The sequence below is a fragment of the Triturus cristatus genome, chromosome 2_1, assembly GCF_964204655.1.
Source record: "Triturus cristatus chromosome 2_1, aTriCri1.1, whole genome shotgun sequence".
In the NCBI taxonomy this organism is placed as follows: domain Eukaryota; kingdom Metazoa; phylum Chordata; class Amphibia; order Caudata; family Salamandridae; genus Triturus; species Triturus cristatus.
The window spans coordinates 986,333,248-986,356,766 of NC_140581.1; the positions used below are offsets into that span (position 1 = coordinate 986,333,248).

At 46.6% G+C, this 23,519-nt stretch overlaps 1 protein-coding gene across 1 annotated transcript in view; it reads right to left on the bottom strand.

The window, feature by feature from the left end:
• Positions 1–8,723, bottom strand: part of MYOZ2 (myozenin 2) — a 234,409-nt gene extending 225,686 nt beyond the window's left edge. Inside the window, exons 1-2 of the mRNA XM_085634316.1 lie at positions 8,582–8,723; positions 2,427–2,530 (exon numbers count right to left, since the gene is read on the bottom strand). Coding sequence (XP_085490442.1) covers positions 2,427–2,502 — 76 coding nt within the window. The 5' untranslated portion in view covers positions 2,503–2,530; positions 8,582–8,723. The remainder of the gene's footprint in view (positions 1–2,426; positions 2,531–8,581) is intronic.
• Positions 8,724–23,519: the final 14,796 nt, after the last annotated feature.

Below are 23,519 nucleotides of genomic sequence, written 5' to 3' on the forward strand. Positions count from 1 at the left end.
GGCTTAACGCTGCGTTATAAATATGATACCCTTTCACACAGGTATTGGTGTGCAATGGGTGCTGTTGCTGGTGTTCCACCACAACACCTATTACTTTTTGATGCTGCCCCAGATACAAGGATCTGTAAATCTGGGGCAGCACCAAAAACGAACGCCAGGCAAAAGCAGGCGTTAGAATGGCGCAATGAAAAGAAATACTTTTATTTCTCCTCTCTTTTGCTTTTTGTATGTGTGCAGCATTCTGCAGCACACATAGAAGGAGCAAAACGCCAATAATTATTGTTTTTGTGGAGGAGGTGTCCTTTCCTGCACAAAAACAATCATTAAATAATGGTGATTTGTTTCATCTATGTGTGCTGCAGGATGCAGCACACATAGACGTAGCAAATTGCCATTATTGATTGTTTATGTGCAGGAAGGTGTCCCTTCCCGCACATAAACAATCATCCTTGCAATGCAGGCACCCTTGCACTGTGGCGCAAGGGTGTCTGTGTTGGTGCTAGGAAGTTCTTTTTAGCGCCAGCACATTGGAAAACACAGATGTGCGCTGTATCGTAAATAAGGCGCATCCCTGGGTATTTTACATTGCACAGCATGGCGCTGCAAAATTTGTTGCAGCGCTGCGCCAATTCCTTGGACATGTGCCCCTAGGACGTCTGTTCTTCCTTACATGAAGACACATTTCTATCCCAAGTAGCACTCAGACCTTCAACAAACTCCCACACCTTCCTTATATTACAAGGGCTTCCTTTCCATCTTTCCCATGGGTCTTCACCATCCACACGCGAACCCACTTGAGGTACCAGCGCCATTACAAAAGGAATGCAGGGACAGTAATCCTCCTCTGTGTGCACATTGCTGGTGTAATTTGTCTTCGAAAAGTTCCAGGTAAGTTTATGTGTCCATAAAGCTCCCTATCCAGTACTGATAGTCTCTTCACCAAAAAACTGTCTGAGATAGTATGAGGGGCGAATTCATGATCGGGAATAGAAATCCAGTCCTTCCCAACCAATCACCCTACAGATTACGGAATAGGTAGACAGCAGATGGTATCAAAGACAAGATTCAATTAAGACAATTTTCTACCATACAGAGCAGACAGTACAGGGCACCAGTTGGCAAGCAGGTTCAGTAATATGACAACTTTGCTAATGAAAATCTTAAGCCTGTTTTGGTTTAGTCAACACGGCATCCGGCGATGGTGCAGAGAACTGTTAAAAGATAGACTTAATAACTGTCTTCCTCCTCACTCATTTCATCCTCAACTCCAGCAAGCTAGACCCACTGCTCTGTGTTGGTAGAGCTCATAGTGCATGTGCCATGGAAGCTGCTGTCTGATGCCGTGGTTTACTTGTGAAAATGATAAGTGCAGGGCATAGAGCTTTTCTTAGGAGCCTACCGCCGGGGCTGCTGAATGCTGGGTTGGCTGAATACCAAGGCTATCTAGCTTTGATTTCAATCTCATGGCTTCTTCCACGACCTTAGAATTGCCATCTCCTTATCTCACCCTTTGAGGTTCTTTTAATCACTGCTTTCCCACTTTGTCTCCGATTTCCTATCTTTCCTCATTTACCTTATTCCACCCATTTCTTCTTTCCTGTCTCTTCTTCCAGGTCACAGGTTAAAGATGAAAAATAAGTCCTTGTTCCAATAATGACATGTCAGTGCCAAAGACCTGCGACCACCAGCACAAATTAAGTACTGATGGTGAGCTAAGCCAGAGCTTGCAAAGAAGCTAATTGAATGCCTTAAAACATGGGTATATTCTTCCACATACAGATATGAACCTCTGTACTCTTTCTAAAATGCACTGTAGTGGCCACAAGGATGATGAGATATCAGACAAAGGGAAAAAAAAGAAATGTGCATTTCCACAAGGTGGATATTTCAGACTGGAGAGAGGTGGATAGCCGTATCATTGAACTGTAGGGTTGAAGAACTGTTTCTAAACTGTGTCCTGCAGACATGATAACACTGTTACCGAGGGAACATCCTTGAAACTGGGAAACAAAAAGTGCTAGTCTGTAGCAACATGCAGCAATTCAGAAAAGAACATTTGCTCCGCTTAGATAGGACAGAGAATCTGGACAAGTTGGTTATAAAACATTTGCATGCATTGTGTTGCAAAATGGCGGCCAGCCAAGTAGCGTGTAAGTCTACCCACGCAGAATGCCCATCAGCTGTTAGGGCGCGCCATTCTCTCACAGCAGTTGTTCATCTGAAAATAGCTTCCAAATGAATGAGACCCACAAAAGGGTTAGTTACCATGTGTGTGTGGGCTGTGAAACACTCCAGCAGATTATTAACGGGTCAGCCACCCTGCGGAGGAGACAAGGACCTTTAGCGGGCTAAAAGTGTGGATTAGGTAATGTTAGGGAGGGCGGGGAGGAGAACACGGCTGAAGTTACAGGTTTGCAGAGCTGTACCATATCCCTGGACGCCCCTCACAATGGCGGCGGCTTGTTGCTTCCTCTCCTTCATCAGGTCGCTGTGAGATAACATTGTGCGCGTTCCCCGGGCTCTTCCTCCCCTGTGGCGGGAAACAAAACAAGGAAGAAATCTCAGGCTGTGAAGCTGCTGGAGTCACGTGCTTATTGATATTGCTATTGATAACTCGTTCTTTTCCTCAGGAAAATGTGCCTTCTTCTATCTCCTATAATTCAATATATGTGTTTGATTTAATGTCCTTTGGAGATTATCACCAACCAATTTACCACTGAGCATGCAAGCCCCCCTCTCCCCAAATAGTTCAAATATTCTGGGTCGGATTGCATAAGGTGTTTGGGTGGTGCAAATTTGCACAGAGATGCTTTTTTTGGTACCATTTTTTGTTTGGCTGTCAGTGCTCTTTTATCTCATCTCAAATAGTGGCCCATATTTTGTCAAAACAGGAAACATAAGAACAAAGATGTTTGATGCCACAAAACATCACTAACCTCAACAAAAATAAATAGAGCAAGAATTACCTCTGCTGTCCTGTTTAGCACTAAAGTACTTGCTGTTTGGGAGCGTGTTTTGCTCGGTCTCTTTTTGTGTAGTCAGTGCTGTTTTGCAGCAACAACAAATCATTGTTTGCACACCCAGGCAATTTATGTACTCTAGATCAAGGAATCACACACAGACTGTAAGTTTATATTAGAACACTGTTCGATTGCTGCAATCTATCTTGCTCTCTGCTTTATACATAAAGCAATAACAGTGACCTTCGGAGAGAGATCTTTCTCCACAGCTGGGGCCACACTTTGGGGTTCTCTCCCATATCCTATGTGAGTTGAAACTAAGTTGGGCTTTTTCAGGAAACTACTAAAGATCTTTAACCACAAATGTCATCTTTGCCCCATAGCTTCCTTCTGTGGACTATGAATTTCAATCAAATCGTGTTCTGGTTACATTTTTTACTATAGCACCATGAAACGTGAAAAATTACATTAACATAACAATAAGATCTAAAGAAAGGACTTTTGCAGTAGTGAAATGTAACATATGAGCCCCGGGTGGAAATCCTTCTTGGCTAATTACTCTTTTTTTTACTGGCGCCAGAACTGGACTAGTATCAGAGATGTTCAAACCAGCCCAGACTTTAGCCACCACTAGAACCAGGATGCAGGAGGCTTCATTAATTCTGCTGTGGCAGCCAATTCAGCTCAGAAAGCAGCCTCTTAGACTGCAGCCCGCCCGGAAAATGGCAGAGTTGCAGAATGGGCAATCTGACCCAGACTAGGGCTTGCTGTGGCAAAAGTATGTTTTGACTAGGAATTTAAGATGCTTTCCATAAAAAAGGAAATTTCTAGAGTCAAAATGAAACAGGCATTGGCAAAGCCAATAGTGTCAGCATCGTTTCACCGCCTATTGACTTTGGGCATTTTTGTCTTGTCGTGGTTTTTGCAAAACGCTATTGTTGAGGAAGCTACCAGGCCCTCATCCAAAAAAAACCACAAAAAAAACAACAACATTAACGAGTAGCAAAAACACTGTGGTCTAAAAAAAAAATCACACATTGAAAAAGGAGGCCCATGCGCTGAAGGGAACGTATTTGTGTGTGGATGTGCTCCTAAAAGGGCAGAGTGGCGTCACTCACAGTGAAGTTAGCCAGTGGTTGAAGTACGTTACATTGCCCCATGCTGTACACTGTAGCGCAGAGGTCTTGAAACCAGGGGGTGCCCTCATAGGGCTCAAGTGATCCGGGGGTGCACCAGGCTCTGGCCAAAACAAGCATTATGCTGATAACCGTGCTTTGTTTTTCTTCCACCCTCTAGAAGACAACAATGTGCAGCAGTAAGGCTCTCTGTAATGGGCCATCACTAACATCTTTTGTCATTTATAGCCTAGCTGGAAATAGTTGTCAAAAGGTAAGGGACTTCAAATGTTCTTTAAAACCCCACCCCTATTTCTAATAATCACACTGTGGATACTTTTACACGTTAGTAAGTCCTGCCTGACCAGAATAGTATGCTTGGCAATCTTGTATTTGATTGCTTTTAAAACAGTAACAGAATTTAACTGCAATGTTTAAATACGTGTAGACATATTTAAACATTGCCAATTTAATAGAATTGTGAAAAATTCTGAGGGAGGCTCCAATGATTTATTTTTTCCTATTGGGGCGCTGCATTAAAAAGTTTGAAGTCCACCTCTGTAGAGGTTAGATGAAAAATGTGCATGGCACAATCACAGATCGATGAATGAAGAGGACTGGCTGGAAACCCCTATAAGTAGGTATATTGTACATATAATTTGAGTAAACTCAAAAGGTCTTGGCTAACACCAGATCTAAAAATGTCAATTGAAACCAATAGACACTATCCAGGGCTTAATTTGAGTGGGTGGTGTCCGGTGCTGGAACCAGCATTTAATTGTCAGCACTGGGGCCTGTGAAAGTCTGACACAAGATGGCACTCTCTGGCTAATTCAGAGATTACCACAACAACAGTTAATTATTAACTCAATATACATTAAAAATTAATATGACCACTCACCCAAGCCATTCTTATAGCTTTGGGGGCCTGAAATAGTCCGAACTGTCACAGTTGTAGGAGTGTGAATATTAGTACTTGTATTGTTACTATCATTGGTGGTGCTGGCAGAGGCAATGTGTGGTACAAGGTGCAGTGGCCTCCTGACAAGAGCCCTGGCACTTGTCATTTTTTTTTCAAACTAAAAACTGATACGATCATACGCCAATGACTAGTTTCAAGATGCAATGGTAACCAGCTGTAATGTTCTAAGAAGGCATCCATTTAATTCCCCAAACCTATGTGCTGCCAGACCCTAGTGACACAATTTGTACCGGCACAGCTGGACTCTTCACCATAGATAATACCATCTTTTTAGGTCTCGCCTATGCAGCGCGCATGCGCTGCTTAGGAGCAGACCTTTAGTATTCGGTTCAGTTTTTGGCCCAAAAATGTGCACGCGTTGCATTGCTTTCAGTGGCAAAGCGTGCACGTTTGGTGATTCCCTTGTGGGAGCGAGTTTTGAAACCATCTGTTTGTAATTAACAGATGGTTCCTGCTCGAAACAGGTGCAGGCCCCCTCCTCTCTCCCCTCCCCCTGCTGTCTCCTCCTCTTTCAGCACGAGGCGCGCGCGCTTGTTTACTGTTAGGCGCTGTAAGTTTGATATGTACACTGTAAGTAATTGAAATCAACTAATTAGTTCTTGCTGGTATATGGACGAACTTGACAAGCTTTTGAATGTGTTAAGATTCCTAATGCAACTGTGCAATAGCTTACATTCCAAAAGTATGTATTCCTCAAAAACCGAACACTCTTCTTTGTTCGTCCAAGGACACACACACACACACACACACAGCATGCCGATGCTACCTTAAAGATGCCCCTCATATTATGACACATCAAAAATGGACACATGGCCGCTGCCACTGGTCTTCTCTGGTATCCCCATTGGTTAAACTGGTGGTAGCGCGTGACCCGAGTTTTGCTTGGCAGATGCACACACATCTTTTTTTGCTAACTTCCTCATCAAAAGTTTCCAGTTAGTGTTTCGAGTGACCAAAAGTCCAGCCAAGCCAATAAGCAGCGACGGGAACATTGAGAAATGATCACGTGGGCAGCCCTTGTTGGCGTTTATTGGAGTGTGTGTGGGGGGGTTTCTGGGCTATTGACTGTTGTGTGGAATGAAATGACCTTTCCTGTGGAGATTCCTATTGTGACCTAGCCGGTTCACGCTCATGTTTTAGTTAGTTTGCTGATAACTGAAATGTGTCTTTCTAATTTGGGACTATTCTGTGACTGAACAGTCTAAACCATAATTTTCAACCATATCAAAGGGCAAAGAATTGGCGTATTGCACAAGGAAATCAACATAATGTGTCTTCTTACAGTAAACCTTAATGTGTGTATTTCTTATGTGTTTATAGAGCATGAACCTAGCTAGGTAGCAACTGAATGCTGCACTCACTTATGTTCAGGCGTGTTCGCGAGCTTGAGCGTGTGAAGAGTACGTGGAGACCAAGGGGGGCGGGAGCAGGAAGTACTAATTCCTGACGGATGAGGATCTATTTAAAGAAACCAGTTATTCTGATTGCAGGAGTATTGGGGTGGGTCTAATATTCAGAAGGATGTTGTTCCAGCCTGACCCTTGGCATGTAGATTAGCTACACTTATCTCCAGGCCTTTTCTTACTTCATGTCTGGATTTAAAGCTGGGTGATGCCATGGCTCTTTGTGTTGCAGAAACACAACAGAGATTCTGACCGAATGGTCTGCTTCAAAACTCGTGATTCTTTGTATTAAATTTTGGCAGATATATGAAATACTTGAAAATACATTTACTTCTTGATGTGTTTGCTAACTGAGGCCACCCCCTGCTTGCAGCTGCCTTTAAGGTTAAATCACTAAAATCTAAATGACTAAACCAGCCCGACCAACTCTTTAATGGCATCAAATTAAGAACATTTTGACCGCTCACTCCTGAGTTCTCTCTTACTGATATTGGATTTTCCTAGTATTTAACGAAATATGGACTTTTCAGTGTAAATGTAGAGACGCACTTCCTTTTTTAAATTTTACAGTGGCCACTGAGGCTGTGAATTGACTTTCCATACTGCATGTTCCATCAGGACTATGGGGAAGATGGCTGCCATGGGCCTCCTTGAGCATCACCCAGAAATGGTTGTACCGGCCCTTAACAACATTCACTTTTTTCTGTTGGCTTCTGACTAAAATCTCAAATTCAATTTGAATATTATTGTTCACTGAGTAACAGTTCTAAATATATTGGGGTTAGAAAGGAGTCCCATTTGCTGAAATCTGAGTGCTGACTAACCGCATGTGTGTTCTTTGCACTCAGTTGGACTAATCAAAAGCTCCTTGCAACCAAAGGACCTCATTGAATTTCTAGGGGGAACTTGTCTTATGTTTTCGCACATCAGTGTCAAGGTCCCCCGCACCCCAGTTTAAAAAATGTCAGCAATACTCTTCTACTAACTAGGAGAAAAACCTCACCTCCATCTTATGCAAATAAGCAGCAGACTAAGGGCTTCCAAAATGGAACTGGTTTACTCAGACAAGTATAATGTGTGTAACACATAAACCACACACATGCATACACACTTGTATGCACTGTGAATATCTGCTCAGAGATCTGGGTTCTCCTATAGCAAAGGCACTTTACACGTGTGGGCCATTAGGCCACCACTCTTGTGATACAGCTAGAAAGGTCTGATCACATTTAGATCATTACACAATCACAATATGCTGCCATCACCACAAGCTTGAACTAATGATAGTCAATAGTTCTCTGTTCCTGTGGGGGCGCACTAGCTGTGCCCTTCCATCTTCAGGACCAAACTCTTATTATTGGAAAGACCTAGGCCTTCGTGCACACGCTTGATTAGGATGATGTTGAGTCCAGAACCTAAAAACCAGGATACCAGATACTTGCATTTGGGTACTCAGGCCAGAATACATGACTGTACACCATGCTGAGGACATTCCTGCCCCAACTGTTCCCTTCCTCCCTACAAATTACAATGCCATGTATCAATGGCGTGCAATTACAACTGCAGTTGTAAACTATTGATCAGATAGCAGCTCCTAACAAGCATTGGCATAGCCAATAGGTCTCGCCTTTGGGACCTTATACGTGTTTAGTTATCCAGCACAATATCCTTGGTGCAACAACATCAAGTGTTGCATGGCTAAACACTTATAAGGTCCCAAAGGCGAGACCTATTGGCTATGCGAATGCTTGTTTTTGATTATGTCGGTAGCAACCTTTCTGTCGCTGTCTGACTCAGAAACACCCAGCTGCTGCCCCCTTCACTATCCAAACACCCTCTGCTTCTCGTCAAACATCCTGCGCTTTGATCTAAGCAGGGAAAGATGCCCAGAAGCTGGCAGCTGCTGCCATGGCAACTGAATCCGATGTAAACACACTCTCAAACGCCCTGTCGACAAACTCAAGAAGCACATTAGTCTAATAGAAAGCGTAAATAAGTTCAAATATGGGACCTCTAAAAGGGCCTTTTGCCCACTTCGGCTGTTACAGCTGTGAGGGATTAATTTTTGACAGCCGACAAGAGCAAGGATTACATAATAAACACGTGAAACGAAGCACTCACCTTATACCTGCGGCGGGACCCTTTTTGGAGAGGTGTTGTAAGCTTGTTGTGGTTGCAGGTGCTTGTTTAGCCTCAGCCCGGAGGGTCTGCACAGCGCCCTGAGAGAAGACCAACTGGGGGGCTTAGCCTCGCCACAAAGCCTGGCGGCCGCATGACATCAGCCAGTTAAATATAGAAGCAAACACTGTCTGTTCATATCTCCCTGGCTTATGGGGCTGACAGAAAGAGCCTCTCCACAGAGACGTGAAGCAAGGATGAGGCATGTTCTGGCTTCCTGCAGAAAGGATGCAGAGTACATCCATTTCATTGGGTAAGGAGGTGGAAGGCTCCTGGCAAGGCAAGTCTGTGGTACAAAGTGCGAACTCTCAACCTAACATTGGGCTGATAGTAGGGGATTCATCAGGCTGTACTGCGATTGGCTGCTGGGGTCTCCACAGGGAAGCCGAAAGACAGATGTTGAGCGACACCTTCAACGACCTATAGTGCATTAAAGTGTGACTTGATGTTGCAGCTCATCCAGACATGGGCCGATTGACCTTTACAGAACTGGGAGCACTCTCTTTCAGTTTTATATAGCGCGAACTCGACCCAAGGGCATTAAAGCACTTTAAATGAGCAACAGATTACATTACACAAGATCGGATTCTTTTTTTTAGACACATGGAGATGAAGGGGGAGATTTTCCAAAAAGTCACGCAGCGCAGCCCCCTGAGAGGTTGCCCTTCGTTGCGCGACAGGGAGGGTGCAGTGGAGCGCCATATCTTCAGAGATATGGCTCTCTCCTCCCCTTTTCCTTGTGCTGGTGCTGATTTCAGCTGCCGTGCGCCACACACCTTAGCGCTGCAGCACTAGAGTGTGTGCATGAGTGTAGCATAGATTTGTACAGGAGGGGTGCCCTTCCTGTACAAAATACTATGCTAGGCACGATGCAAGCTTTTCCCACTTTGCATACATGCTGCACAGTACAGCATGTATGCAAAGTCGGAAAAGCACGGAGAAATGAAAGCATTTCTCCTTTTAGCGCCTCCTTTGAAGGGACGTTAACTTTTGGTGCAAAACCATATCTACAAATCATTGTAAATATGGTTTCGCATCATGAGACAAGGGTGGTTTCATGAGAACGGCCATGTACAGCTCCAGCGCGGAGTGCAAAATCCCTCCCTACCGTCACGGACCAAAAGATTTCACATACACACACTATCCATACATTCGCTGGTGGGGCCCATAACACCAACATTCACTCACCATCAGTCCGTGCGAGAGGCGATTATCCCTCCAAGTGCTGGAAATGAGGGGAAAAATACCACTTCTACCCTAATGAGCAACAAATCTACACAACCTTCTAATACTCATTAGGCCCTGAATTTCACCTTTGGTATTCCTCTCATAAACGGGACGGATCAGTTAGTTGTAGGTTTAAGTGACTTTCTAATTCTCTAATTAACTTTTTCATTAACACATTTCAATGAATAAACAACCCAACTCATTTCTGTAGATGTTCAAATCCAAATTTATATTAATATTGCAAATTAAATCATTCATTTGATCAAGTTGCCATTCATATTTACCTATTCTGGCTAAAGTCGTCCTCTTTGTCAAATCTGGCAGTCTCGCAAATCTATGCCCATCAATTTTAGTAGGTTCAGTTCATCAGGAGTTTGGGCATTAACTCAATCCGTCAAAGATTCAGGCTAACAGCTGTCCTGCAGTGTCACCGTCCTCTCCGTCAGCATAACGTTAGGAAATCGAGAAAGGCCAGAAACGAACCCGCCTACTACCTCTCTATTCTACCATAATTTATAGTACAATCAATATCAAATGTATCAAAGTTTTAAACATCCGAGTTCGCTGATTGGGCAATCAGGGATCATCCTTTTAAGTTCTCATGAAAGTGTCTTTTGGGTTATGACCCTTGTCAGTTCCGGTTCACACAACAGTCTTTGTTCGGAATATTTGGACGACGTCCCAGGCTGTCCTTGGAAGGTACATGTTCATCTGGGGTCAGGTCCAGGCCACTGTGTATCTGTTGTCAGCGCAGGCGCACTTCACCCAAGCCTTGTTCAGCGTTGGCAGTCGGGTTAGGCACCAAAGGCAGCCATCTTTCGATAGGTCAAAATGGTCAACTTAAGCAAAGAAACACAAAAACGTAATTAATACATAGAAATGACTAATTAAATGTTATTCCCTCGCTAATACCCATATTTGTATGTATTTATCTAGCCAAAGCAACACTCAGTGCGGTTTATACTTACTAAATAAAGCACGAATCACAAAAACATCATAAAAGCGACATATATCATGCAATATTCTAATTGTCTATGATTAGTATGCGTATGAAATTTAGTTAACGTATTAATTAAGCCATGCAGATGCAAATCCCACGTATAATTCATACATTAGTAAGGTTGGTAAATATTTTCCACATCACTCCAATCCATTAGTTTGGTTATAATTAATTAATTAATTTAATTAACAAAATGGAGTGGGTATACATTTTTAAGCATTACCCGCTCCAGCAATCCCCCCTTTGGTGATTTTATCACCACATCCCCCAAAATTTTGTTCTGTCTTACGGAATCTTTAAAATGTTTTATTGCTCTTAATCATAATTCAGTTTCACCTACGTCTTCTCTTTTTACTGATTCGTACATACTCTCCTTCCACTCCTCTAATTCTATTTCCTCAATTTCTCTTTCTTGCTTCTTATCTTTTCTTTTGAATTTTCACTTTTTATTCATTTCTTATTTTTCTTGTTTCTACAGCACATACAACATAATCTTATCATTAAAATTATGCAAACTACACATGTTAATGGAAGCAATATTTTACCTATAAGGGTACTACCTATTTTTACTAAGAAATTCTTAATAGCAGCTATTTTCTTTCCAATTCTTTCCCAAACACCTTCAACCTGCAGTGGTGCAAGTTCATCATGCAATTCAGTAATATTCTTTTTTTTTTTTTTTTGAAACCTTTATTACAGAATGCAAAAGATATACAAAGATGGGCCTACAACCTTCGGGCCGGCCGCTAGCAAACAGTAAGAGCATAAAATACAGTTAGTAAACACACGCTGCAGCGTGAGAGACACAGGAGTTGAAAGAAGCGTTGGCGGCCACACCGTCCGGACCCCCCAAATGGCGGTTCCAGTTTTATATAAGAAACAACAAACAAATCCACAAGGCAGCAAAAGTCAAAACAGCAGTACGAGCTCCCCTGGGGAGGACCCTACCGATCCACAGGAATAGCGGGGGGGGATGGGCCGGGGCGGAAACAAAGTGGACTCAGTTCCCAGAACCAAGGCGACAAGCAGACTAGGGAGACGGGGCCAGTGCCAACTCAGGCGTCAGTGGCGGGGTACAAATTCCGCCACGGTAGGAGTTCCAGGGGCCCCACACTTTCACCCATTTCCCAGGCTTACCTCTCGCAACATACACTACCTTTTCCCGAAACATACACCAATCCATGTTGTCCTTCCACACCGAGACCGTTGGCGACCTCTGGGAGCCCCACAATTGCGCTATGTCACGCTTGGCTACCATATATCCCAGAGTCACCCACCACGTCTGCGGCACTGAGTAGTCAGTCGTCTCCCACACATTCAGCAGACATCTCCTCGCTTCGGGAAGCAGCATCACACGCGTGACCGCCTGCAACACCGCATGCACACCACGCCAGAATCGCGCCACCTCCGGGCATTCCCACAAAATATGGAAGAAGGTCCCTAAAGAACCACACCCACGCTAGTAATATTCTTAATATAAGTTTTCAGATCTTTGCTTTCATCAGGAATGTACGTAAAACAATGTTGAACTTTCAGCATTCCACAGACTCCACCCTCTTTTGCCAATAAAATATCAAGAGCAAGTCGATTTTGCATTACCATAGCACGCATGGCAACCATTTCAGTGTTAGCCAATACAAATCCTCCAGCGGTGCTTGTTGACAAGCGATCCACTACTGTTGACAATTTTCTAAATTTGTTTGCATTCAGAGTTATTCCCATTGCTGGTATCAATGTCTGAAAAATGTCACCTACAATTTCTGCCCAAGATTCTCTCTTGGTTCTTGCTAAATGATTACTTAAACTATGTACACAATCTTCTCCTCTATCCATATGAAAGATTTTCGGAAAGACCAGGCCTACGTAACATGTGCCATACCAATGGTCTGGCAAACGATAATATGCCCTGTTCCCACAAATAAAATATAATCCAGGAAAGACTGGATCTCTTACACCTTTTAATCCCCATCCACCCATGATTCGATATGTGTCATGGCACTCACTATTACCTAGAAAATAATTATCATACACAGTTTGATTCCTTCGAATGCAAAATTTCCCTTTCTGAGGCCAATCTAAAGCTATAGTTGGACTAGCTTCTCCTTTCAAATGTTTTTCTTTCTCTATATCCCAGATTGTTTTCTCCACTTTCCCTTCTGCTGCTTTTCTTTGCATTTTCAATCTTCTTTCCTCAACCATGTCTAGGAATGTCTTTCCCTCCTTCTTCAAACTGCATGTTAGATTGTTTCTAAAAATGTACTCTAATGTTAGTTCCTTAGTTTCTAAGAAGAATTCACCTAATACCTTAGCAGGTTTTACTTTGTTCAATTTATTATAAGAAGGTGTTAGACCTGGCACCGTTGGCGTGGGTCACCCTTCCATTTTTGTCTGTGCCACAATGTATTTTTGTGCAGGTGTTAGCTGCTCAGGGCCCTGTGACACTGCCAACCAGTGCCACAGGGCAAGTGCTCCCTATGGTAAAAAGTATTATATGAATTGACTTCCATGTTTGGCTTATTTGGTTTACTATCAGTCCCTAGTAGAGTGCACCAGGGGTGCCAAGGGCTTGTATATCCAAATGCTGCTAGTGGGCTTGCAGCACTGGTTGTGCCACCCACAGAAGCAGCCTGGTAAAATGTGTCTAAGGTCTGCTATTGCAGAACCTGCATGAAGTCTGGTACTGTCATGCTGACTGGGCAAGTGTCCCCACTTGCCAGTCCCTAAACCTTCCCTTACCTTCATATTAGTCACCCCTATGGTAGGCCCTAGGGCAGGGTGCATTGTAAGGATAAGGTAGGACATGCCCTGAGGTGTGTGGCATGTCCTAATAGTGAATTACAGCCATTTTTGTTTTTCACTATTGTAAGGCTACCTGCTCTCCATAGGCCAGAATGGGCTGCTAGATTATAACACTCTATAATCCTAGCAGGCTCAGGAAGCATGGTAGAAATTTATGTTTAGTATGCCTGAACTCAGAATAATAAAATACATCTTTTAGTAAAGGTGATTTTAATATCCTGGGTTTGCAAATGCTACTTTTAGAAAGTTAGCCTTTACGTGCCTGACCATTTCAGTCCGCCTCTGGAGGGGAGGGCTGTCTTCTTTGTGTGTAGCTTGAGTGACAGGGCTGGGAAGTTCCAGGAGACAGGCTGGGGCTGCCAGGTGGTGAATAGAAAGATTACCCCAGGATGGGTGGGAGGAGTGCACCTTGACTCTGAATAGGGCAGTGCTCTGCATCCACAATGCTGGCTCCACCCCCTGGGGAGCGTCGGATGTCTCTGCCCTGCCTGCTGAAAGAAGAAGCCAGAGTCTCCACAACAAAGTGCTCCTCACTGAAAAGAACTGGACTGGGATTATGAAAAGGCCCCCCTGCCCTGTAAAGACAAAAGAAACTGAGTATAAATGTAGGAGCCCTGCTCCTAAGAAATCAGATCCTGATTGAACCACGAAGGAACTCTGCCTGACTAGAAGGACCTGGAAGAAGCTGAAGGAGGAGTAACTTTCCCTGACCTGGGGGATTGGCCTGCGGTTGGTGCCTTGCTGAGAAAGGAGAGGAAAAGACTGAAAGAGACTTTGCACTTTGTTTTTCAACAATCTCCAAGGGCTTGGAAGAAGAGCTTGCCCCCTGAACTGAGTCCCAGGACCATTGGACGCATCTGCCTTCTAAAATTGAGTTGCCTGGACGATCTGTGCTTGTTTCCCGCTGGATTTGGCCCCAGTACGCCTTGTACTACATCCGCCGCGAAGCTGTGACTTTGCCGCCCGGCACCGTGCGTCTGCGCTGATACAAAAGCGTTAGTTCGCACCGTATCCCTCCCGTCTGCATTGCACCTAACCTTCCCCGCTGATTCGGGACGTACCTCACTGGCTGCCGAACCCTGTACGCCGGACACAAGCTCCATCGTCCCGCAGGTATGGTCCGTATGCTGCTAACGTACTGCACCGTGCCGTACTCAGAGCCGAGAAGCCGCAGTACGCTGATCCCCCCCGTACGCTGTACGGCGCCGAGAAGTGTCGCCGCTGATCCGCACCGAAGGTACGGCCCGAACGCCGACGCCACGGACTCTGCAAGCTGATCCGGATCATCTGCACGTATCCCTGAAGGCCCCGTACCAACGCCGCGTCCCAACGCCGCGACCAGACCAGACCGAATACGCTGCCGAACTACGACCCGGACCCATCAACTTGTCCCGCACTGTCCGTCGCGGACCCCACGAACTTAAGGTACTTTGTTCTGTTCGCACCGCAGTGTGCACGTCCCGGACCCCGGAGTCCGCACCGATTGTTTGACTCGTACTTTCTTTGTTTTTAATCCGGACGAGTCGTACACCCAGGTACGAACCGTACAAAACCTGAAAAGAAGCAGAATTGAGTAAAAGAAGCCTATTTTTGCATTTTAAGCCTTTTTGCAAGAACATTGAACCTTAAAATAATACTGTGGTCATTTTAATCGTTATTCTGGTCTTGTGCTAAGCCTTATATAAAGAGAACTATTTTTGATATAACCTTGACTGGTGTCCATTTGTGGTGTGTCATTGTATTACTGTATGTGTTCACAAATGCTTAACCTATGACGCCCTGAGAATAGTCTTGACTGCTTGCGCCACACTACCTAAAGGGTGAGCAGGGGTTATGTGAAAGGGTGATCCCCTTACTCTGACTTAGAATTGAGAGTCCCTGCTTGTCGCAAGTGCATACCTGTGCCAACTAGAGATTCCCAATTCTAACATTGGTGGCAGCGGTGGGATTTGAATTTGCATTTGTGATTCATGTACAGTGATTGAGTGAACGCCACGTAGTGAGTTCAGACCAATAACGCAGCCACATAGTATTGATTTTTGTTTTTGCTGAAGAATCTCCACTTTAAGAAACCATGCCTAGCTCAGTCAATGGAGGCGGAGCGTCCTCTATATTCTCTGGAGTTGATGACATAGATTGGAAACAGGAGGCACTGAGGAAGTGCACAAATGAAGTCTTGAAAGGATATCTCTCCAAGTACAGAATTAAACAAGCTGGATTAACAAACAAGGATCAGTACATAAAGTCACGGAGGGCCTGGCACAAATCAAAGTTCCCAGAGAATGCACGGGAGGTGATACCCCCGGAAGGTGTTTCTGAGCCTGACAGAGGCCTGTCGCCAGAGGAGATGGCCGACAGGATTGCTGCAAGAACACATGAAGTGGAGATGGCAAAACTACAAATGGAAATGGAAAGACAAAGGCTGGCCATGGAACATGAGGTAAAAATGAGGGAGTTGGATATCAAGGCCAAGAGTTTAGACCACACTCCCTCTGGTGGCAGCAATTCAACAGAGTCAAGGGTGCATATTCCTAAAGATGTAGTAAAAGAGTGTTATAAACAGGATGATATTGGGCAGTGGTTCAGGGCCTATGAAGTAGCCGTGTCCTCCCACCGGGTCCCTGAGAGAGATTGGGGAGCGGGGTTGTGGGGAAGGTTCCTGAGTGAGGGGCGGGACACACTGCTGGATCTCCCCTCTGATGTCCACACATCCTATCCACACATGAAGGAAGCTCTGATGACAAGGTATGGGTTAACTCCTGAGTTGTACAGGCAGAGATTTAGGGATTGCACCAAGAAACCTGGTACCACTTATGTAGAATATGTGACTTTTTTTTCCAGAGCGCTAGATGTTTGGGTGAAGGGTAGCAAAGTGAATGATTACCAAGGGCTGTTTGATTTAATTGCATGGGAGCACTTGTCTGATAATTGTTTTCCTGAGCTACGCCAGCACCTGATCGATAGCAAGCTGACTAACCCTAGGAAGCTTGCTGAGGAGGCGGACCGCTGGATCAGCACCAGGGTCCACAAGGGTCCCGTGGGAGGCCCCGCCAAAGGTGGTCAGGGTCCCCAGCAGAAGAGTGGGGGGGACAAGGGTAAACAGAGGGAGTTCCACAGAGGGCCCTAAAGTAATTCCCAAGGGAACCAAGGGAGAGGTTCTCAGCCACCCCCACCCCCGAAGCAGACCGGGGCCCCGACAGGTAACCCTGTTCAAAGAGGGCCCCCCAGATGTTACAAGTGTAACAACCTGGGGCACTATTCCATGGATCCCAAGTGCCCCATGTATGGTAAACCAGCACCCTCTGGTGCTCCACCCCCCAAGCAGGTGGCTAGTGTAGCCTTTGGGAGGGAGGTAGATGTCCAAAGGGAGTTCCCGTACAGATGACCCTAGTCTCATTAGGAGACAGTGAGATGGTCCCTGAGGCCCAACTGCCCCCCAATACTCAAAAGTATGGGCAGTGGGTGACCATAAATGGCAAGAGGGTGGGGGCTCTTAGAGATACAGGAACCAGTGTGACTGCTGTCAAGCAACACCTGGTGTCTCAAGAGCAGGTGGTCCCACACGCATTCTGCCGTGTTGTCAACGCTGACAACACAGAGAGTCAGTGTCCAATGGCTCAAGTTCCCTTTGAGTGGGGGGGGTCTCTGGTACTCTGCAAGTCGCTGTGAGAACTGCCATGCCTGTTGATTGTCTCCTAGGAAATGATTTGGAGAGCTCCCCTTGGGAAAAGGTGGAGAAGACAACTCACCTGCGGATGGTGGGTTTGCCTGATTGGGCGTGCGTGACCACCCGGTCAATGGCAGCCAGTAGGGGTGTTGAAGGGACCCTGGAGCCTGAAGAAGAGGTCCAGGAATTGGCCTTAGAGAGATGGGCGCAGGAGGCACGGGAAACCGGCTCCTGAAGTTCCCACGGCCCAGGAGGAAGCAGACCTTGAGGGGGATGCCCTGGAGCCTACCGGGGAACAGATAGCCGAACTGGGGGACCTGCCTGAGCTGACCCATTGGCAGCAAGAAGGAGGCCCCATCAGGGAGGAGTTCTGCAGGGAGCAGAAAGATTGCTCCTCTCTAGTGGGTATGCGGCAGCAGGCTGCAGCCCAGGCCAATGGTGATCAGTCCGGTACTCACTTGATCTACTGGGAGAACAACCTCCTATACTCAGAGCCTAAGGTTGCTGAATCTGGGTCAGCCCGTGCGCTGGTGGTACCCCAGAAGTTCAGAGCCTTCCTACTGGGGCTGGCTCACGACGTTCCGTTAGCAGGGCATTTGGGGCAGGACAAGACCTTTGAAAGGCTTGTCACCCACTTCTATTGGCCTCAAATGCGCAGGAGTTCTGACTCTCACTGCAGGACTTGCCAGACTTGCCAGGCAAGTGGTAAGAGTGGAAGGAAGCTGAGAGCTCCACTCCAACCTTTCCCTGTGGTCAGTACCCCATTCCAGCGAGTGGGGATTGACATTGTGGGGCCACTGGACCCCAAGACAGCCATGGGCAACAGGTTTATCCTGGTCTTGGTGGACCATGCCACCCGGTACCCTGAAGCCATCCCTCTGAGGACAGTGACGGCCCACGTGGTGGGACGGGCACTGATGGGAATTTTCTCACGAGTAGGATTCCCTCTAGAGGTGGTGTCTTACAGGGGGACCAATTTCATATCGAAATATATGAAATCCCTTTGGCAAGAGTGTGGTGTGACATACAAGTTCACCACACCTTACCATCCCCAAGGAAACGGGTTGGTTGAGAGATTCAACCGAACCCTAAGGGGCATGATTATGGGCCTTGAGGAGCCTATGAGGCGTAAGTGGGACGTCCTCGTACCATGCCTTCTCTTTGCATACCGTGAGGTGCCACAGAAGTCTCTGGGGTTCAGTCCCTTTGAGCTCCTGTATGGCCACCCAGTACGAGGACCTCTTAGTCTGGTCAAGGAAGGCTCGGAGCAATCTCCCAGAAAACCTCCCCAGAATGTATACAGTTACATGCTGGCCTTTCGGAACCAGACTAGGCGTTTCAGGCAACTTGCTGAGGCAAACCTGGAAGCCAGCCAGGAGGAAATGAAGCGGTGTTACGATCAGAATGCCACTCCGGTTGAGCTTCAACCTGGCCAGAAGGTATGGGTCCTGGCCCCTGTGGAGCCTTGTGCACTCCAGGACAAGTGGACAGGACCCTTTGAGATTGTGGAGCGCAAGAGTTCTGTCACCTACTTGGTGGACTTGCAGTCTCCTAGGAACCTCTTAAGGGTCCTACATGTCAATCGACTGAAGCCCCACTTGGAGAGGTCCGAAGTGGGCATGCTCTTGGCCACCGATGATGGGACGGAGGAGGAGTCTGAGCCTCTTCCTGACCTCTTGGTAGCCTCAGAGCAAGACGAGTCAGTGGATGGAGTTAACCTATCACCCACCCTGACCCCTGAGCAACAGGATAACTGCCGCCAGCTGCTGGGGCAATTTCTTGACCTGTTCTCCCTGGTTCCTGGTATCACAAATTGGTGCATCCATGATGGGGATACAGGAGACAGCTTACCTGTGAAGCACAAAGCTTACAGGGTAACTGACAGGGTCAGAGCCTGCATCAAAGAGGATGTCTCAAAAATGCTTGCTCTAGGGGTGGTTGAGTCCTCCAGCAGTCCTTGGGCCAGCCCAGTGGTCTTGGTCCCAAAGGCTGCCTCGCCGGGTGCCACACCCGAACTCCGGTTCTGTGTGGACTACGGAGGACTCAACTCAGTCACGAAGACTGACGCGCACCCCATCCCCAGAGCTGATGAGCTCATCGATCGGTTAGGGGCTGCACGGTACCTCAGCACGTTTGATCTAACTTCTGGGTACTGGCAGATCGCCTTGACTGATGGGGCCAAGGAGAGGTCCGCATTCTCCACACCAGATGGGCACTACCAGTTCCGGGTTATGCCATTTGGGATGAAGAATGCTCCTGCCACCTTTCAGAGGTTGGTCAACCAGGTGTTGGCTGGGCTGACCGAGTTCAGCGCCGCATACCTGGATGACATTGCGGTGTTCAGTGGCACATGGGAAGAACACCTGCAACATCTCTGGGAAGTGTTGATGGCACTGCGCAAGGCAGGCCTCACGATCAAGGCAAGCAAGTGTCAGATCGGGAAGGGATCAGTGGTGTACTTGGGACACCAAGTAGGGAGCGGCCAGGTGGCACCCCTACAGCCCAAGATCGAAACCATCCTGGCTTGGGAGCCCCCAAAGACCCAGACGGAGGTGAGGGCCTTCTTAGGACTCACAGGGTACTACAGGAGGTTTGTCAAGGGGTATGGCAGCATCGTTGCCCCCTTGACAGAGCTGACTTCGAAGAAGCAGCCCAAAAAAGTGAGATGGACTGACGCCTGTCAGAAGGCCTTTGACACCCTGAAAACTGCCATGTGCACGGCGCCCGTGCTCTTGGCTCCTGAGTTCTCCAAAGAATTCCTTGTGGAGATAGATGCATCAGAGCATGGTGTAGGGGCTGTTCTCTCACAGATGACTGAGGAGGGCTGGGACCAACCTGTAGCCTTCATAAGTAGGAGGTTACTTCCCCGGGAACAAAAGTGGAGTGCGATTGAGCGAGAAGCATTTGCTGTGGTCTGGGCATTGAAGAAGCTAAGACCCTACTTGTTTGGGTCTCACTTCCGGGTTCAAACAGACCACAGGCCCCTCAGATGGTTGATGCAGATGAGGGGTGAGAATACTAAGTTGTTGAGGTGGTCCATTTCCCTACAGGGGATGGATTTCACGGTGGAACATCGCCCCGGTACAGACCACGCCAACGCTGATGGTCTTTCCAGATTTTTCCGCCTTAGTGATGAAGAACTCCCTGGGGTAGGGTAGTTCTCCCCACATTTCAGCTGGAGGGGACACGTGTTAGACCTGGCACCGTTGGCGTGGGTCACCCTTCCATTTTTGTCTGTGCCTCAATGTATTTTTGTGCTGTTGTTAGCTGCTCAGGGCCCTGTGACACTGCCAACCAGTGCCACAGGGCAAGTGCTCCCTATGGTAAAAAGTATCATATGAATTGACTTCCATGTTTGGCTTATTTGGTTTACTATCAGTCCCTAGTAGAGTGCACCAGGGGTGCCAAGGGCTTGTATATCCAAATGCTGCTAGTGGGCTTGCAGCACTGGTTGTGCCACCCACAGAAGCAGCCTGGTAAAACGTGTCTAAGGTCTGCCATTGCAGAACCTGCATGCAGTCTGGTACTGTCATGCTGACTGGGCAAGTGTCCCCACTTGCCAGTCCCTACCCCTTCCCTTACCTTCATATTAGTCACCCCTATGGTAGGCCCTAGGGCAGGGTGCATTGTAAGGATAAGGTAGGACATGCCCTGAGGTGTGTGGCATGTCCTAATAGTAAATTACAGCCATTTTCGTTTTTCACTATTGTAAGGCTACCTGCTCTCCATAGGCCAGAATGGGTGTCTAGATTATAACACTCTATAATCCTAGCAGGCTCAGGAAGCATGGTAGAAATTCATGTTTAGTATGCCTGAACTCAGAATAATAAAATACATCTTTTAGTAACGGTGATATTAATATCCTGGGTTTGCAAATGCTACTTTTAGAAAGTTAGCCTTTGCGTGCCTAACCATTTCAGTCCCCCTCTGGAGGGGAGGGCTGTCTTTGTGTGTAGCTTGAGTGACAGGGCTGGGAAGTTCCAGGAGACAGGCTGGGGCTGCCAGGTGGTGAATAGAAAGATTACCCCAGGATGGGTGGGAGGAGTGCACCTTGACTCTGAATAGGGCAGTGCTCTGCCTCCACAATGCTGGCTCGACCCCCTGGGGAGCGTCTGATGTCTCTGCCCTGCCTGCTGAAAGAAGAAGCCAGAGTCTCCACAACAAAGTGCTCCTCACTGAAAAGAACTGGACTGGGATTATGCAAAGGCCCCCCTAGCCTGTAAAGACAAAAGAAACTGAGTATAAATGTAGGAGCCCTGCTCCTGAGAAATCAGATCCTGATTGAACCACGAAGGAACTCTGCCTGACTAGAAGGACCTGGAAGAAGCTGAAGGAGGAGTAACTTTCCCTGACCTGGGGGATTGGCCTGCAGTTGGTGCTTTGCTGAGAAAGGAGAGGAAAAGACTGAAAGAGACTTTGCACTTTGTATTTCAACAATCTCCAAGTGCTTGGAATAAGAGCTTGCCCCCTAAACTGAGTCCCAGGACCATTGGACTCATCTGCCTTCTAAAATTGAGTTGCCTGGACGATCTGTGCTTGTTTCCCGCTGGATTTGGCCCCAGTACGCCTCGTACTACATCCGCCGCGAAGCCGTGACTTTGCCGCCCGGCACCGTGCGCCTGTGCGGATCCAAAAGCATTAGTTCGCACCGTATCCCTCCCGGCTGCATTGCACCTAACCTTCCCCGCCGATTCGAGACATACCTCACTGGCTGCCGAACCCTGTACACCGGACCCAAGCTTCATCGTCCCGCAGGTACGGTCCGTACGCTGCTAACGTACTGCACCGTGCTGTACTCAGAGCTGAGAAGCCGCAGTACGCTGATCCCCCCGTACGCTGTACGGCGCCGAGAAGTGTCGCCGCTGATCCGCACCGAAGGTACGTCCCGAACGCCGATGCCACGGACTATGCAAGCTGATCCGGATCATCCGCACGTATCCCTGAAGGCTCCGTACCAACGCCGCGTCCCGACGCCGCGACCGGACCAGACCGAATACGCTGCCGAACTATGACCCGGACCCATCAACTTGTCCCGCACTGTCTGTCGTGGACCCCATGAACTTAAGGTACTTTGTTCTGTTCGCACAGCAGTGTGCACGTCCCGGACCCCGGAGTCCGCACCGATTGTTTGACTTGTACTTTCTTTGTTTTTAATGCGGGCGAGTCGTACACCCAAGTACGAACCGTACAAAACCTGAAAAGAAGCAGAATTGAGTAAAAGAAGCCTATTTTTGCATTTTAAGCCTTTTTGCAAGAACATTGAACTTTAAAATAATACTGTGGTCATTTTAATCGTTATTCTGGTCTTGTGCTAAGCCTTATATAAAGAGAACTATTTTTGATATAACCTTGACTGGTGTCCATTTGTGGTGTGTCATTGTATTACTGTATTTGTTCACAAATGCTTAACCTATGACGCCCTGAGAATAGTCTTGACTGCTTGCGCCACACTACCTAAAGGGGGAGCAGGGGTTATTTGAAAGGGTGATCCCCTTACTCTGACTTAGAATTGAGAGTCCCTGCTTGTCGCAAGTGCATACCTGTGCCAACTAGAGATTCCCAATTCTAACAGAAGGCACTTGCGCAGAAATGTTATCCACATCTGAAAAATAATATTCTAATTTCCCTGTCTCATAAAATAAACTAGCTATTACACTACATGTTATTCCATACGTTGCCGGAAGGTGATGATAAGTCACTCCCTCAGAAACAGATGCAGGTAAATGCATACATACGTAGCAGTCCCGTACGTCCATTGTCTTTACATATTCATACAATAATTTTGAAAACACATTATTAGAAAAATCTGTTATTGACCTGTCTTTATGCAAATAATTTCTATCTATTCTAGTTGGAACTACCTTTTGAATTTTCCCTATATTAGTTTTGTTCTCACTATGTCCTTCTAATGTATCTATAGTGGCCTTAAAAGAAATGACAAGAGCAAGGATGCTCCATAAAAGCATTAATAATCCTGTACAACAACAACACATTTTACACCATCTTTTCATGAATGTACATCTACCTTTACTACTTTCTATGTTAGCCATCTTTGTTAAAATGGACCGTGTCTTTTGACTTAGCCTCTTTTACTTTCACAACTAGTTTTTCTAACCTAAGGTTCTAACACCTATTTGGTTCTACCAGTCTCTATCTTTTGATTCAATATCTTGTTTTCTTCATCAATA